Raw genomic sequence first — 17041 nt, forward strand, 5'->3', positions numbered from 1 at the left:
GCAATCTAAAGACTCTTGTTGTATTACCCTCTTAATCTGGAAATGTTTAAAGTAATATAAGGCATGCTGTAAAATGTGGAATGGACTTTAATATCAGTTTTCATGATTTGGTGCTTAAACTGTTTCTTTCAGTCAGATTAACCATAAACAGAGTTGGCATTCCAATAATTCCTCCTGAATCACCATGTTTGACTTCTGTGTTGATTTGAAACATCATATATTTGGGTTTTGTTCACTCCTTAAGTAAAAATGGTAAGATGAAAAAAAAGTGAAAATCTGCCAGATGGGGTAGGGATGTAATGTTTCATTTTTTTTTCGTAAGAAATGAGTGCAGACTAGTATTCTTTATTGTAATATGTTCCAAAGTAAGAAGTCTATGTATCATAGGTGTCATGACTGGTTTCAAGTTTGTTATGTCTTGGTTAAGGTGGCACGGTAGTATTTGCTTTCCAGAATTTAGGTTGCTCTTTTGTGTACCCTACTTAGGTTAATGTATCTAAACAGTGCGATTGGACAAAAAATACAGTATCAAATGATCTTACTTTCCCAAACTGAGGGATGAATCAGGTGTAGAAAAATATGAAATAATTTTACATACAGATGAAAATGAATTTTTGAGAATTTTTTTAAATTTTGTATTCACTGCACCATAAAAGACCTAAAAGTACTAGTGGCCTTAGGTTTTTAAAAATAGCAAAAAAAGTAAACGGTCATGATACATATTCAAATTCTTTTCTGAATAGTAAAATGAAAGTACTTCAGTTAACTGTGAATGTAGAATTTTTTGCAGTGTTAGAAAGTGGTGAAAATTCTAAAAAGGCTATCATTATCCCTTATGGGCCAGGAAATACTACCGTGCCACCTTAAGGGGGATATATATTTTTACACTAAATCAATAAAGGAACTTTTTTTACCTATGCAATTTGTAAGTTTATCAATATTAAGTAGATTAAGGGCAACTATGATAAAAACAAGCCTTAAATTCCACCCCTGAGAGTAAAAATTGCTGATTCAGCAAATTTTGCCTGATCTGTAGGTAATAATGTAAAAATTTACCTAGAAAGTAGAACTTCATTATTATTATGTAACTTGCAATACATTTTTAATTATAAATGCTCGCTTTGACTTTTCGCAGTGTCTGACACATGTGCAACCACTGAAATTTGAGACGCGACATTCTTCGGTTGCATGTACATCCTATTATTTTCACCGTAACAAATAAATTGCATAATTTCTTATTTTTTTCAACACAAGTACAGCTATACTAGTTTTCTTGAGGTTCAATTTGTAGTTCTGATGTAACATGACACCAGTTGGAGCTTTTGGGGAACCAGTAAGTGGTTAAGGGGTCCTTACTTATTCATTTAGCTCTCATATTGGTCTGAAATAGAGATAGAAATAGGGGGTTCTTTACATTGACTAGACATTATTTTTGACAAAGAATGTATTTATGATGTTATATCAGCAAGATTAAATGGTTTATTCATTTTCCATGAAAATACCATTAGTTGTTAAGATTTTCTGACAGTGAAAAGCACAATAAAGGCAAATTGATTATGTAAGGGGACATAATTTAACTTAATGCATACATGAGAAATAGACAAACAGTCAACTTAGAGATGTATTCTAGTACATGTATTGTCAAACAGATTTTGGAATAATAGTTAACTGCAATCTAAAGACTCTTGTTGTATTACCCTCTTAATCTGGAAATGTTTAAAGTAATATAAGGCATGCTGTAAAATGTGGAATGGACTTTAATATCAGTTTTCATGATTTGGTGCTTAAACTGTTTCTTTCAGTCAGATTAACCATAAACAGAGTTGGCATTCCAATAATTCCTCCTGAATCACCATGTTTGACTTCTGTGTTGATTTGAAACATCATATATTTGGGTTTTGTTCACTCCTTAAGTAAAAATGGTAAGATGAAAAAAAAGTGAAAATCTGCCAGATGGGGTAGGGATGTAATGTTTCATTTTTTTTTCGTAAGAAATGAGTGCAGACTAGTATTCTTTATTGTAATATGTTCCAAAGTAAGAAGTCTATGTATCATAGGTGTCATGACTGGTTTCAAGTTTGTTATGTCTTGGTTAAGGTGGCACGGTAGTATTTGCTTTCCAGAATTTAGGTTGCTCTTTTGTGTACCCTACTTAGGTTAATGTATCTAAACAGTGCGATTGGACAAAAAATACAGTATCAAATGATCTTACTTTCCCAAACTGAGGGATGAATCAGGTGTAGAAAAATATGAAATAATTTTACATACAGATGAAAATGAATTTTTGAGAATTTTTTTAAATTTTGTATTCACTGCACCATAAAAGACCTAAAAGTACTAGTGGCCTTAGGTTTTTAAAAATAGCAAAAAAAGTAAACGGTCATGATACATATTCAAATTCTTTTCTGAATAGTAAAATGAAAGTACTTCAGTTAACTGTGAATGTAGAATTTTTTGCAGTGTTAGAAAGTGGTGAAAATTCTAAAAAGGCTATCATTATCCCTTATGGGCCAGGAAATACTACCGTGCCACCTTAAGGGGGATATATATTTTTACACTAAATCAATAAAGGAACTTTTTTTACCTATGCAATTTGTAAGTTTATCAATATTAAGTAGATTAAGGGCAACTATGATAAAAACAAGCCTTAAATTCCACCCCTGAGAGTAAAAATTGCTGATTCAGCAAATTTTGCCTGATCTGTAGGTAATAATGTAAAAATTTACCTAGAAAGTAGAACTTCATTATTATTATGTAACTTGCAATACATTTTTAATTATAAATGCTCGCTTTGACTTTTCGCAGTGTCTGACACATGTGCAACCACTGAAATTTGAGACGCGACATTCTTCGGTTGCATGTACATCCTATTATTTTCACCGTAACAAATAAATTGCATAATTTCTTATTTTTTTCAACACAAGTACAGCTATACTAGTTTTCTTGAGGTTCAATTTGTAGTTCTGATGTAACATGACACCAGTTGGAGCTTTTGGGGAACCAGTAAGTGGTTAAGGGGTCCTTACTTATTCATTTAGCTCTCATATTGGTCTGAAATAGAGATAGAAATAGGGGGTTCTTTACATTGACTAGACATTATTTTTGACAAAGAATGTATTTATGATGTTATATCAGCAAGATTAAATGGTTTATTCATTTTCCATGAAAATACCATTAGTTGTTAAGATTTTCTGACAGTGAAAAGCACAATAAAGGCAAATTGATTATGTAAGGGGACATAATTTAACTTAATGCATACATGAGAAATAGACAAACAGTCAACTTAGAGATGTATTCTAGTACATGTATTGTCAAACAGATTTTGGAATAATAGTTAACTGCAATCTAAAGACTCTTGTTGTATTACCCTCTTAATCTGGAAATGTTTAAAGTAATATAAGGCATGCTGTAAAATGTGGAATGGACTTTAATATCAGTTTTCATGATTTGGTGCTTAAACTGTTTCTTTCAGTCAGATTAACCATAAACAGAGTTGGCATTCCAATAATTCCTCCTGAATCACCATGTTTGACTTCTGTGTTGATTTGAAACATCATATATTTGGGTTTTGTTCACTCCTTAAGTAAAAATGGTAAGATGAAAAAAAAGTGAAAATCTGCCAGATGGGGTAGGGATGTAATGTTTCATTTTTTTTTCGTAAGAAATGAGTGCAGACTAGTATTCTTTATTGTAATATGTTCCAAAGTAAGAAGTCTATGTATCATAGGTGTCATGACTGGTTTCAAGTTTGTTATGTCTTGGTTAAGGTGGCACGGTAGTATTTGCTTTCCAGAATTTAGGTTGCTCTTTTGTGTACCCTACTTAGGTTAATGTATCTAAACAGTGCGATTGGACAAAAAATACAGTATCAAATGATCTTACTTTCCCAAACTGAGGGATGAATCAGGTGTAGAAAAATATGAAATAATTTTACATACAGATGAAAATGAATTTTTGAGAATTTTTTTAAATTTTGTATTCACTGCACCATAAAAGACCTAAAAGTACTAGTGGCCTTAGGTTTTTAAAAATAGCAAAAAAAGTAAACGGTCATGATACATATTCAAATTCTTTTCTGAATAGTAAAATGAAAGTACTTCAGTTAACTGTGAATGTAGAATTTTTTGCAGTGTTAGAAAGTGGTGAAAATTCTAAAAAGGCTATCATTATCCCTTATGGGCCAGGAAATACTACCGTGCCACCTTAAGGGGGATATATATTTTTACACTAAATCAATAAAGGAACTTTTTTTACCTATGCAATTTGTAAGTTTATCAATATTAAGTAGATTAAGGGCAACTATGATAAAAACAAGCCTTAAATTCCACCCCTGAGAGTAAAAATTGCTGATTCAGCAAATTTTGCCTGATCTGTAGGTAATAATGTAAAAATTTACCTAGAAAGTAGAACTTCATTATTATTATGTAACTTGCAATACATTTTTAATTATAAATGCTCGCTTTGACTTTTCGCAGTGTCTGACACATGTGCAACCACTGAAATTTGAGACGCGACATTCTTCGGTTGCATGTACATCCTATTATTTTCACCGTAACAAATAAATTGCATAATTTCTTATTTTTTTCAACACAAGTACAGCTATACTAGTTTTCTTGAGGTTCAATTTGTAGTTCTGATGTAACATGACACCAGTTGGAGCTTTTGGGGAACCAGTAAGTGGTTAAGGGGTCCTTACTTATTCATTTAGCTCTCATATTGGTCTGAAATAGAGATAGAAATAGGGGGTTCTTTACATTGACTAGACATTATTTTTGACAAAGAATGTATTTATGATGTTATATCAGCAAGATTAAATGGTTTATTCATTTTCCATGAAAATACCATTAGTTGTTAAGATTTTCTGACAGTGAAAAGCACAATAAAGGCAAATTGATTATGTAAGGGGACATAATTTAACTTAATGCATACATGAGAAATAGACAAACAGTCAACTTAGAGATGTATTCTAGTACATGTATTGTCAAACAGATTTTGGAATAATAGTTAACTGCAATCTAAAGACTCTTGTTGTATTACCCTCTTAATCTGGAAATGTTTAAAGTAATATAAGGCATGCTGTAAAATGTGGAATGGACTTTAATATCAGTTTTCATGATTTGGTGCTTAAACTGTTTCTTTCAGTCAGATTAACCATAAACAGAGTTGGCATTCCAATAATTCCTCCTGATTCAGCAAATTTTGCCTTCTGTAGGTAATAATGTAAAAATTTACCTAGAAAGTAGAACTTCATTATTATTATGTAACTTGCAATACATTTTTAATTATAAATGCTCGCTTTGTACTTTTCAGTGTCTGACACATGTGCAACCACTGAAATTTGAGACGCGACATTCTTCGGTTGCATGTACATCCTATTATTTTCACCGTGTCAAATAAATTGCATAATTTCTTATTTTTTTCAACACAAGTACAGCTATACTAGTTTTCTTGAGGTTCAATTTGTAGTTCTGATGTAACATGACACCAGTTGGAGCTTTTGGGGAACCAGTAAGTGGTTAAGGGGTCCTTACTTATTCATTTAGCTCTCATATTGGTCTGAAATAGAGATAGAAATAGGGGGTTCTTTACATTGACTAGACATTATTTTTGACAAAGAATGTATTTATGATGTTATATCAGCAAGATTAAATGGTTTATTCATTTTCCATGAAAATACCATTAGTTGTTAAGATTTTCTGACAGTGAAAAGCACAATAAAGGCAAATTGATTATGTAAGGGGACATAATTTAACTTAATGCATACATGAGAAATAGACAAACAGTCAACTTAGAGATGTATTCTAGTACATGTATTGTCAAACAGATTTTGGAATAATAGTTAACTGCAATCTAAAGACTCTTGTTGTATTACCCTCTTAATCTGGAAATGTTTAAAGTAATATAAGGCATGCTGTAAAATGTGGAATGGACTTTAATATCAGTTTTCATGATTTGGTGCTTAAACTGTTTCTTTCAGTCAGATTAACCATAAACAGAGTTGGCATTCCAATAATTCCTCCTGAATCACCATGTTTGACTTCTGTGTTGATTTGAAACATCATATATTTGGGTTTTGTTCACTCCTTAAGTAAAAATGGTAAGATGAAAAAAAAGTGAAAATCTGCCAGATGGGGTAGGGATGTAATGTTTCATTTTTTTTTCGTAAGAAATGAGTGCAGACTAGTATTCTTTATTGTAATATGTTCCAAAGTAAGAAGTCTATGTATCATAGGTGTCATGACTGGTTTCAAGTTTGTTATGTCTTGGTTAAGGTGGCACGGTAGTATTTGCTTTCCAGAATTTAGGTTGCTCTTTTGTGTACCCTACTTAGGTTAATGTATCTAAACAGTGCGATTGGACAAAAAATACAGTATCAAATGATCTTACTTTCCCAAACTGAGGGATGAATCAGGTGTAGAAAAATATGAAATAATTTTACATACAGATGAAAATGAATTTTTGAGAATTTTTTTAAATTTTGTATTCACTGCACCATAAAAGACCTAAAAGTACTAGTGGCCTTAGGTTTTTAAAAATAGCAAAAAAAGTAAACGGTCATGATACATATTCAAATTCTTTTCTGAATAGTAAAATGAAAGTACTTCAGTTAACTGTGAATGTAGAATTTTTTGCAGTGTTAGAAAGTGGTGAAAATTCTAAAAAGGCTATCATTATCCCTTATGGGCCAGGAAATACTACCGTGCCACCTTAAGGGGGATATATATTTTTACACTAAATCAATAAAGGAACTTTTTTTACCTATGCAATTTGTAAGTTTATCAATATTAAGTAGATTAAGGGCAACTATGATAAAAACAAGCCTTAAATTCCACCCCTGAGAGTAAAAATTGCTGATTCAGCAAATTTTGCCTGATCTGTAGGTAATAATGTAAAAATTTACCTAGAAAGTAGAACTTCATTATTATTATGTAACTTGCAATACATTTTTAATTATAAATGCTCGCTTTGACTTTTCGCAGTGTCTGACACATGTGCAACCACTGAAATTTGAGACGCGACATTCTTCGGTTGCATGTACATCCTATTATTTTCACCGTAACAAATAAATTGCATAATTTCTTATTTTTTTCAACACAAGTACAGCTATACTAGTTTTCTTGAGGTTCAATTTGTAGTTCTGATGTAACATGACACCAGTTGGAGCTTTTGGGGAACCAGTAAGTGGTTAAGGGGTCCTTACTTATTCATTTAGCTCTCATATTGGTCTGAAATAGAGATAGAAATAGGGGGTTCTTTACATTGACTAGACATTATTTTTGACAAAGAATGTATTTATGATGTTATATCAGCAAGATTAAATGGTTTATTCATTTTCCATGAAAATACCATTAGTTGTTAAGATTTTCTGACAGTGAAAAGCACAATAAAGGCAAATTGATTATGTAAGGGGACATAATTTAACTTAATGCATACATGAGAAATAGACAAACAGTCAACTTAGAGATGTATTCTAGTACATGTATTGTCAAACAGATTTTGGAATAATAGTTAACTGCAATCTAAAGACTCTTGTTGTATTACCCTCTTAATCTGGAAATGTTTAAAGTAATATAAGGCATGCTGTAAAATGTGGAATGGACTTTAATATCAGTTTTCATGATTTGGTGCTTAAACTGTTTCTTTCAGTCAGATTAACCATAAACAGAGTTGGCATTCCAATAATTCCTCCTGAATCACCATGTTTGACTTCTGTGTTGATTTGAAACATCATATATTTGGGTTTTGTTCACTCCTTAAGTAAAAATGGTAAGATGAAAAAAAAGTGAAAATCTGCCAGATGGGGTAGGGATGTAATGTTTCATTTTTTTTTCGTAAGAAATGAGTGCAGACTAGTATTCTTTATTGTAATATGTTCCAAAGTAAGAAGTCTATGTATCATAGGTGTCATGACTGGTTTCAAGTTTGTTATGTCTTGGTTAAGGTGGCACGGTAGTATTTGCTTTCCAGAATTTAGGTTGCTCTTTTGTGTACCCTACTTAGGTTAATGTATCTAAACAGTGCGATTGGACAAAAAATACAGTATCAAATGATCTTACTTTCCCAAACTGAGGGATGAATCAGGTGTAGAAAAATATGAAATAATTTTACATACAGATGAAAATGAATTTTTGAGAATTTTTTTAAATTTTGTATTCACTGCACCATAAAAGACCTAAAAGTACTAGTGGCCTTAGGTTTTTAAAAATAGCAAAAAAAGTAAACGGTCATGATACATATTCAAATTCTTTTCTGAATAGTAAAATGAAAGTACTTCAGTTAACTGTGAATGTAGAATTTTTTGCAGTGTTAGAAAGTGGTGAAAATTCTAAAAAGGCTATCATTATCCCTTATGGGCCAGGAAATACTACCGTGCCACCTTAAGGGGGATATATATTTTTACACTAAATCAATAAAGGAACTTTTTTTACCTATGCAATTTGTAAGTTTATCAATATTAAGTAGATTAAGGGCAACTATGATAAAAACAAGCCTTAAATTCCACCCCTGAGAGTAAAAATTGCTGATTCAGCAAATTTTGCCTGATCTGTAGGTAATAATGTAAAAATTTACCTAGAAAGTAGAACTTCATTATTATTATGTAACTTGCAATACATTTTTAATTATAAATGCTCGCTTTGACTTTTCGCAGTGTCTGACACATGTGCAACCACTGAAATTTGAGACGCGACATTCTTCGGTTGCATGTACATCCTATTATTTTCACCGTAACAAATAAATTGCATAATTTCTTATTTTTTTCAACACAAGTACAGCTATACTAGTTTTCTTGAGGTTCAATTTGTAGTTCTGATGTAACATGACACCAGTTGGAGCTTTTGGGGAACCAGTAAGTGGTTAAGGGGTCCTTACTTATTCATTTAGCTCTCATATTGGTCTGAAATAGAGATAGAAATAGGGGGTTCTTTACATTGACTAGACATTATTTTTGACAAAGAATGTATTTATGATGTTATATCAGCAAGATTAAATGGTTTATTCATTTTCCATGAAAATACCATTAGTTGTTAAGATTTTCTGACAGTGAAAAGCACAATAAAGGCAAATTGATTATGTAAGGGGACATAATTTAACTTAATGCATACATGAGAAATAGACAAACAGTCAACTTAGAGATGTATTCTAGTACATGTATTGTCAAACAGATTTTGGAATAATAGTTAACTGCAATCTAAAGACTCTTGTTGTATTACCCTCTTAATCTGGAAATGTTTAAAGTAATATAAGGCATGCTGTAAAATGTGGAATGGACTTTAATATCAGTTTTCATGATTTGGTGCTTAAACTGTTTCTTTCAGTCAGATTAACCATAAACAGAGTTGGCATTCCAATAATTCCTCCTGAATCACCATGTTTGACTTCTGTGTTGATTTGAAACATCATATATTTGGGTTTTGTTCACTCCTTAAGTAAAAATGGTAAGATGAAAAAAAAGTGAAAATCTGCCAGATGGGGTAGGGATGTAATGTTTCATTTTTTTTTCGTAAGAAATGAGTGCAGACTAGTATTCTTTATTGTAATATGTTCCAAAGTAAGAAGTCTATGTATCATAGGTGTCATGACTGGTTTCAAGTTTGTTATGTCTTGGTTAAGGTGGCACGGTAGTATTTGCTTTCCAGAATTTAGGTTGCTCTTTTGTGTACCCTACTTAGGTTAATGTATCTAAACAGTGCGATTGGACAAAAAATACAGTATCAAATGATCTTACTTTCCCAAACTGAGGGATGAATCAGGTGTAGAAAAATATGAAATAATTTTACATACAGATGAAAATGAATTTTTGAGAATTTTTTTAAATTTTGTATTCACTGCACCATAAAAGACCTAAAAGTACTAGTGGCCTTAGGTTTTTAAAAATAGCAAAAAAAGTAAACGGTCATGATACATATTCAAATTCTTTTCTGAATAGTAAAATGAAAGTACTTCAGTTAACTGTGAATGTAGAATTTTTTGCAGTGTTAGAAAGTGGTGAAAATTCTAAAAAGGCTATCATTATCCCTTATGGGCCAGGAAATACTACCGTGCCACCTTTAAAAACAATCATCACGAAGCCTACTTTTACGACATGTTAGTCGTTCATTTTATCAAGATAACAAGAAATGTTTGAGAGAAAACTTAAAATTAATTCGTCTTTCTTTTCAGACTTCTTAACATTTCGCTTATTTTTCTTTGGTATTATGATTTCATCAACAGGCATGTCTTGGCTATTTTCTAAATTATATCTATCAGAACTATTATTATTTGTCATATCACTTAAACCGGAAGTTATAGATGACCTTATGCTTCTCTTTGTCTCATTTTTTCTTGGGTTGCTAATTTTCTTTTAATTCAATCAGGGTCACATTAAAATATTTGCGGAAGATGTATCGCGTTATAATTGTTTATAACGATTAATCATATGATACTTATTTCCATATTTTAAGTCCTAAATTGTTTTATTATGAAAACATTTCCATTTTCATCCCTTAGTATAGATTTATATACTCTATAATTAATCTTATATTTCATCTATCGCTAAATACTGTCAATACTTTTAAAACTTATAAAACCCTACATTTCCCTAAGAGTGGACTTAAACAATAATATCAATTTTTATCATTTAAGTGCTATTTTCCGAAGATAATTCCGCAATTCTTTAAAAATACCACAATAACTGTGCGAAAATCAAGGTTTGGATTCTAAATACCATAGAATATTTTGTTTCTCTAAACAAATGTGCTTACGCACTTACCCAACTGCGCAACCATATTTTAACAACCATGTGATTATAACATCGCAGAAATACCCTTAAATTTGTCGCCAAAAGTGTTCTTATGAAACTTTCTTATACCAATGTATATAGGCGCGTATATTCTAGAATTACAGAGTGTCTCTTCAGAAAACAGCTCAAAATATGAATTAAAAATTAAATTATTATATTCAAAATCAAGGTATATTAAATGTTTTAATATTATCATTATTCCTGCAGTTAAATACTTTAAAATATAACCAACATCTTTAAAATATTTTTACCTATTGTTATTTAATTCTTAAATATTAATATTCAAGTGTTGTTTTTTTCTTATTTAAATATCTATTCTGTCTTTAAAAAAAAAACAGCATATAAAAACTTCTCATTATATCATTGCAATATGTACGCAAATCTTATATATTGACTTATACTATCAATTAAATACCTGACAAAGTTGCCAGTCTTTTATATTGACTAAAACAATCAAATACCTATTATAAGTACCTTCACCCTTATGATAATGATTACATAAAAAAAATATCAATACAAAAATCAAACCTTCACCATTGAAAAAAAATAAATATCTACATTTTCGCTTAAAAAAAAAAACATTATCTAATAAAACATGTTTTTTTTAATGAGTTAATCAGCATCTTGATCATGAACAATTGTGCTCACATCTGATACACCTATTCCTAATTTGTCTGATTTTGAACCATGAAAGCTTTCAATCGAATTAATGCCGTTTTTAAATACCTTTTGAGTGAGAATTTGAACTTGTGTTTTTAAATTTAGAAAAACAAACCCTGCATTAAATTCTTGTCTAGCCATTTTGAGAAATTAAGTAAAGAGTATCAAATAAAAAGTCACTTTACCTTAATATCCTTTGGTCACGGTTAACCAAAAATAACCACATGTAACACAACACATGGTTATTTGGAATAGTAGTTTATTAAAGCCCGTCTGGACCAGTGTCCATAACGGACGGTCCCCTATACAGTAAAATACATCCGTATATATACAAAATATAAACAGTGTCAAGGTTTCTATTAATTTGACCATTATAGTCTTAAATCAAAAGATACAGGGATGAATATCTATTAAGTTGTCTCTAAATGACATGTTTTGACATGTTTTGACCAACCTGGAGATTGATGGTCAAAGAATGCACGTATTTCTCGTGTTTTAACTAATTGCTACATGTCACCACCTGGTCTGAATGTAAACATGTATATATATATATATATAACCTATAGAGGTCAATTGAACAACCTTTTACAAGGTCATGTTTTTCTTAATAGATATTCCCCTGAATTCTATTCAATTTAATAAACATTTTTGAGAATATATAATCCTAAATATAAATATAAATATATATAATATATATTTATATATATATTTTAAGCCATCATATTGTCACACAATGACCACTGCCCTTTTCTCGATCTTAATATCTATATCACTAATGGAAAGCTGAATACTAAAATTTATGATAAAAGGGATGATTTTTCATTTCCTATCGTTAATTATCCGTTTTTAGATGGTGACGTTCCCTTGTCACCATCTTACGGTGTTTATATATCTCAACTTGTACGATTCGCTCGTGTATGTAACAATGTTTTAGATTTTAACGAGAGAAATTTATGTATTACTGAAAAATTATTACACCAGGGTTTTCGATATCACAAACTAGTCAAAACATTTACTAAATTTTATCATCGGTATAAAGACATCATTCGTAAATATAGCTCAACATGCAGACTTCTAATACGTTCAGGTATTTCACATCCAATTTTTTATGGAAATATTCTTTATAAAGCACAAAGGTGTCAGTATTCACCTCAGAAACTTACAAAACCTTTGAATAGACTAATTTTAAAAAAGAAGGGATATAATTACGATACTGTTGTCAAGTCATTAAAGATTGCATATTTTGGCGTTAATATTGAGTCACTGATAAGGTCTTTGCATCGGAACTAAACACATTTATTCTAAAAACAGTTGTTGGCATGACACGGGTTATGTTCTTCTCATATATGTTATGATGGTATGATACTAAACCCCTAACGGGAAGGATTGTGCCTGATGTTCATATGATGAAATCATAATCTTTCAGTCAGTTTAATTGAAGTCTGGAGCTGGCATGTCAGTTAACTGCTAGTAGTCTGTTGTTATTTATGTATTATTGTCATTTTGTTTATTTTCTTTGGTTACATCTTCTGACATCAGACTCGGATTTCTCTTTAACTGAATTTTAATGTGCGTATTGTTATGCGTTTACTTAACTACATTGGTTAGAGGTATAGGGGGAGGGTTGAGATCTCACAAACATGTTTAACCCCGCCGCATTTTTGCGCCTGTCCCAAGTCAGGAGCCTCTGGCCTTTGTTAGTCTTGTATTATTTTAATTTTAGTTTCTTGCGTACAATTTGGAAATTAGTATGGCGTTCATTATCACTGGACTAGTATATATTTGTTTAGGGGCCAGCTGAAGGACGCCTCCGGGTGCGGGAATTTCTCGCTACATTGAAGACCTGTTGGTGACCCTCTGCTGTTGTTTTTTATTTGGTCGGGTTGTTGTCTCTTTGACACATTCCCCATTTCCATTCTCAATTTTATTTCAGTACATCATAATTATTTGGACTAGTTACATATATGCTGTGTATGTCACTCCTTTGAAGAAGCACCGTAAAGAAAGAAATGGACAGCAAATTTAGTGTGATTAGTGTGAATCTTAAAATTCTTGTACTAGTTAACTAAAGCAAGTTTGGATGGGGTTCTGTGTATTTACATTGTTTGTACAACTCTCCTTACTGATGCCATATTTTGGAATTTCCGTGACCTAAATGGTTCGCGAAAATTAATATTTTTATATATAGTATAGTAATAACAGTTAAGATTAGTTCACAGAGACAAATTGTGTCTAAAACAGTGAACACTTAAAGTGTCAAGTAACAGATAACAGGAATCTTATTTTCAAATTTTAACAGAACAGATATCAGTCAGTGGGTTAAAAACAGTTAACATTTCAAATTTATCTCAAATAACAGTTAACAACACCTTAAAAAAGGCCAAAACAGGTTAACATAAAGAGGTATTGCCCCCCTTCAATGCAATCTGTTGTAATGTTTATATTGGTTAAATTTAAAAACGTATGATAGAGAATGTATACTGATAATAATAACTAATTTAAGAGCACATCCTTTACTGTCTGAAATAAACAGCTACCTAACAATCATCTTATAAGAAAAGATATAATATTTTTAAATAATTATGTGACTTCGAATGATGATAACTTGACACAATAGTTATTTTTGGTTAGGTAATGGTGAAACATTTTCTATATAAAGATATTATTTATTATAACGTAAATACATTGATTTCCCACTAATCCTTGACCTGTATCTCAAGGTTTCAACTTACACAAAACTCAGCACATATTTCCTTTAGAGTATATTATTCAGAGTGATTTACATTAATTTGCACGCTGGTTAACCAAGTCAAAGGATTTGTATAGTAAATTATAGTAAATACTATACTAATCCTTCACCAAGTAATGAAAAAAAAAATAACAAAATTAATTCAAATCTTAAACAGTTTCCACTTTAAGTTGACTTCCAAACAAGGCCACAGTTGTTGTATTAACCCCCCTTTTTTTTGCATTACTTTGATCTGGAATGTTTTGTTTTGGTTAAATTTCACGCGAAATTTACCAAATTAAGAAAGAGTACCCAATGTGAATCATTTGTGAAAGTCATCAAGATATAATCCAATTGCTTGATAAACCAAATGAAATCAGAGACGTAAAACGATATTTAATGGCAATTAATCTACACGAAACATTTATGGAGAACAACAACTACTCGAAGATAGAAATGTTTTTTTCTGTATGTGTCATATGCTTTTGACTATAAGGTAAAATTTCATTCAGCTATGCAGCTATTGGTTTTAATCTGATTTTGATCAAGAAAATGTGGAGTTTTCATCAACCTTCAATGAGACAGCAACAAAACGCCTTATAATAATAAAGTCAAGCTGATGTCAAATCATGGTCGTCAACAAAAAGTATATGCCTCTCATTTAATGGTGGCTTTACAGCCGATTGTATTGAGTGTGCAGACACAAGTAATATCTTCGGTTAGCTTGCTTGCTACCTGAACCGTGAAGTCATCATTAGGTTAGGTATTACTATACTACCCTCCTTTTGGAGCAGTTTAGTCTTACAGACAGATAGATTGGTTATAGATCTATCAAACCAGTCTACTCTTAAAGGACGGCAGTTTACCTATGCTAATAATAACTTCAAGGTTGAGCTAGCAAGCAAGCTAAACAGATATTAGCTTTACCTACGCACTCAATGCATTTTGCTGTAATTATTAAAGTCATGGTAATCAATTTACAAATATCGTTAGAAAATATAGGCTTTAATACTTCATGTTAAAGATGATTTTTAATTAAGAATAACTTGAGCATAAGATATAAAGAACATACTTATGTCATGTTAAATACAGGGATTTGTAAGAGGAATCCTACATACATTTCTTAGACACTCATTGATGATTTACAACACGCACATTTAAAGTAAAGAAGATAGTGACGTAATCATACACACATATATAACATAAAAATAACTTACCAGTAAAGATGTTAATCAAAACATAGAGCAAAGATATTAAACGTCCCATAGTCAGCATTGTGAAATCCTCGAGGTGAAAACTAGTGACAAATTTGGAACAATGCCCAAGGCGATGAAGATACGATCTATGTTTCTAACGAAGCCAAGAAGAATGTTTTCTGTCAATGTTTATAAGCGGTATTGATGATGTTTGGTAATGCAAACACTTAAAACTATCACGAGAGTTGAAAACTCAATACACCTCATCTTGGAACAATACCCAAATCAATACACAAAAGTTTACTTTTCAATCTTACAAACAATAACAGATTTTATTCTGTGTAAAAAATAAAATAATGAAGCTTAATCAAATTCTCAAATATTTAATGTCACAGACTAATTAATTTTAAAGAAGCAGCTATTTCTTGTTTGGAATCATCGGAGACAAACACACGGCCTAATATATAGATAGGGTACTGTGTAGTAATGACAGTAATGAGGCGTTCCCACAGTGTTGATTATGGCTCTAGTTTTGGATTGATTAGGTCTCAAGTTTTGGATTAGACAATTCTACGACACAAAAAGAAAAATCCTCAATAATCTGGAATGTCCAATCATTGTATGGGAACAGTCGTATATGCTCATAACAGAGTCCTGTGGATCTGGAATGGTCGGGAGAGATCAACCAAATAAGTAAAATTGAGAATGGAAATGGGGAATGTGCCAAAGAGACAACAACCCGACCATAGAAAAAAACAACAGCAGAAGGTCACCAACAGAAAGTGAGTACTAGTAAAATTGAGAATGGAAATGGGGAATATGTCAAAGAGACAACAATCCGACCAAAGAGCAGACAACAGCCGAAGCCACCAATGGGTCTTCAACACAGCGTAGTAATTAAAATTAAAGAAATACGAAATATATAGCTGAACTTAAATCGACGAATCACAGGATCTTATTCAGATTTTTGTCAAATTTAAACAGAGAATGGTTCAATTTTTGTCAAATTTTAACAGAGAATGAATGGTTCAATTTTTGACGGTAGTTCAAGTTTTTTTCCGAAACATAACCAGATGAATAATTCGTGATTGTGCAATATACTTTTTTTTAATTTTCAAACCCTCAATTCATAAAGAATTTGTCTAGGTTGTTCCTCGGAAAATTTGGAGTTTGGTACGTATAAAATAGCTTCTTAGCTCTTTATGGGATTAGCTAGTGATTTTGTTATTGTTGGATATCTGGTATCTTACGATCAACCCAAACATAATGTTCATTTTATCAACTCAAACATAATGTTCATTTTATCAACTCAAACATAATGTTCATTTTAGGGTCTCATTTATAATCATTTGTATGTTTAAAATTCTTAAATTGATGGAAGCTATCACAAATCGGATACAAGTCTTGCAAAAATTTACAAATCATAAGGGGGACTAAAATATCAGACAGTTTCATTCAAAGGAAACACAGGTAACACATGTAGTGTTTACTGAATTATGTGTTTAAAATATGCCATGTTTAAAATGAAGTAATCCTTGATGCAGCTAAATTAAATGTAACTAATTTCATCTCAAGTCATTAAGATCAGAACAGAAATGTATGTATCTTTTTATAACAAAAATTCGACCGTTATTCGGGATCCTGCTGATCACGTGGACGAAGATGGACAGATGGTTA

At 31.4% G+C, this 17041-nt stretch overlaps 1 protein-coding gene across 1 annotated transcript in view; it reads right to left on the reverse strand.

The window, feature by feature from the left end:
* The window catches only part of LOC139519213 (uncharacterized), a 28534-nt gene extending 12724 nt beyond the window's left edge, over positions 1-15810 (reverse strand). The window contains exon 1 of the mRNA XM_071311154.1: positions 15386-15810. Coding sequence (XP_071167255.1) covers positions 15386-15443 — 58 coding nt within the window. The 5' untranslated portion in view covers positions 15444-15810. The remainder of the gene's footprint in view (positions 1-15385) is intronic.
* Between the last annotated feature and the right edge of the window lie 1231 nt (positions 15811-17041).

The sequence above is a fragment of the Mytilus edulis genome, chromosome 4 (assembly GCF_963676685.1).
Source record: "Mytilus edulis chromosome 4, xbMytEdul2.2, whole genome shotgun sequence".
Classification (NCBI taxonomy): domain Eukaryota; kingdom Metazoa; phylum Mollusca; class Bivalvia; order Mytilida; family Mytilidae; genus Mytilus; species Mytilus edulis.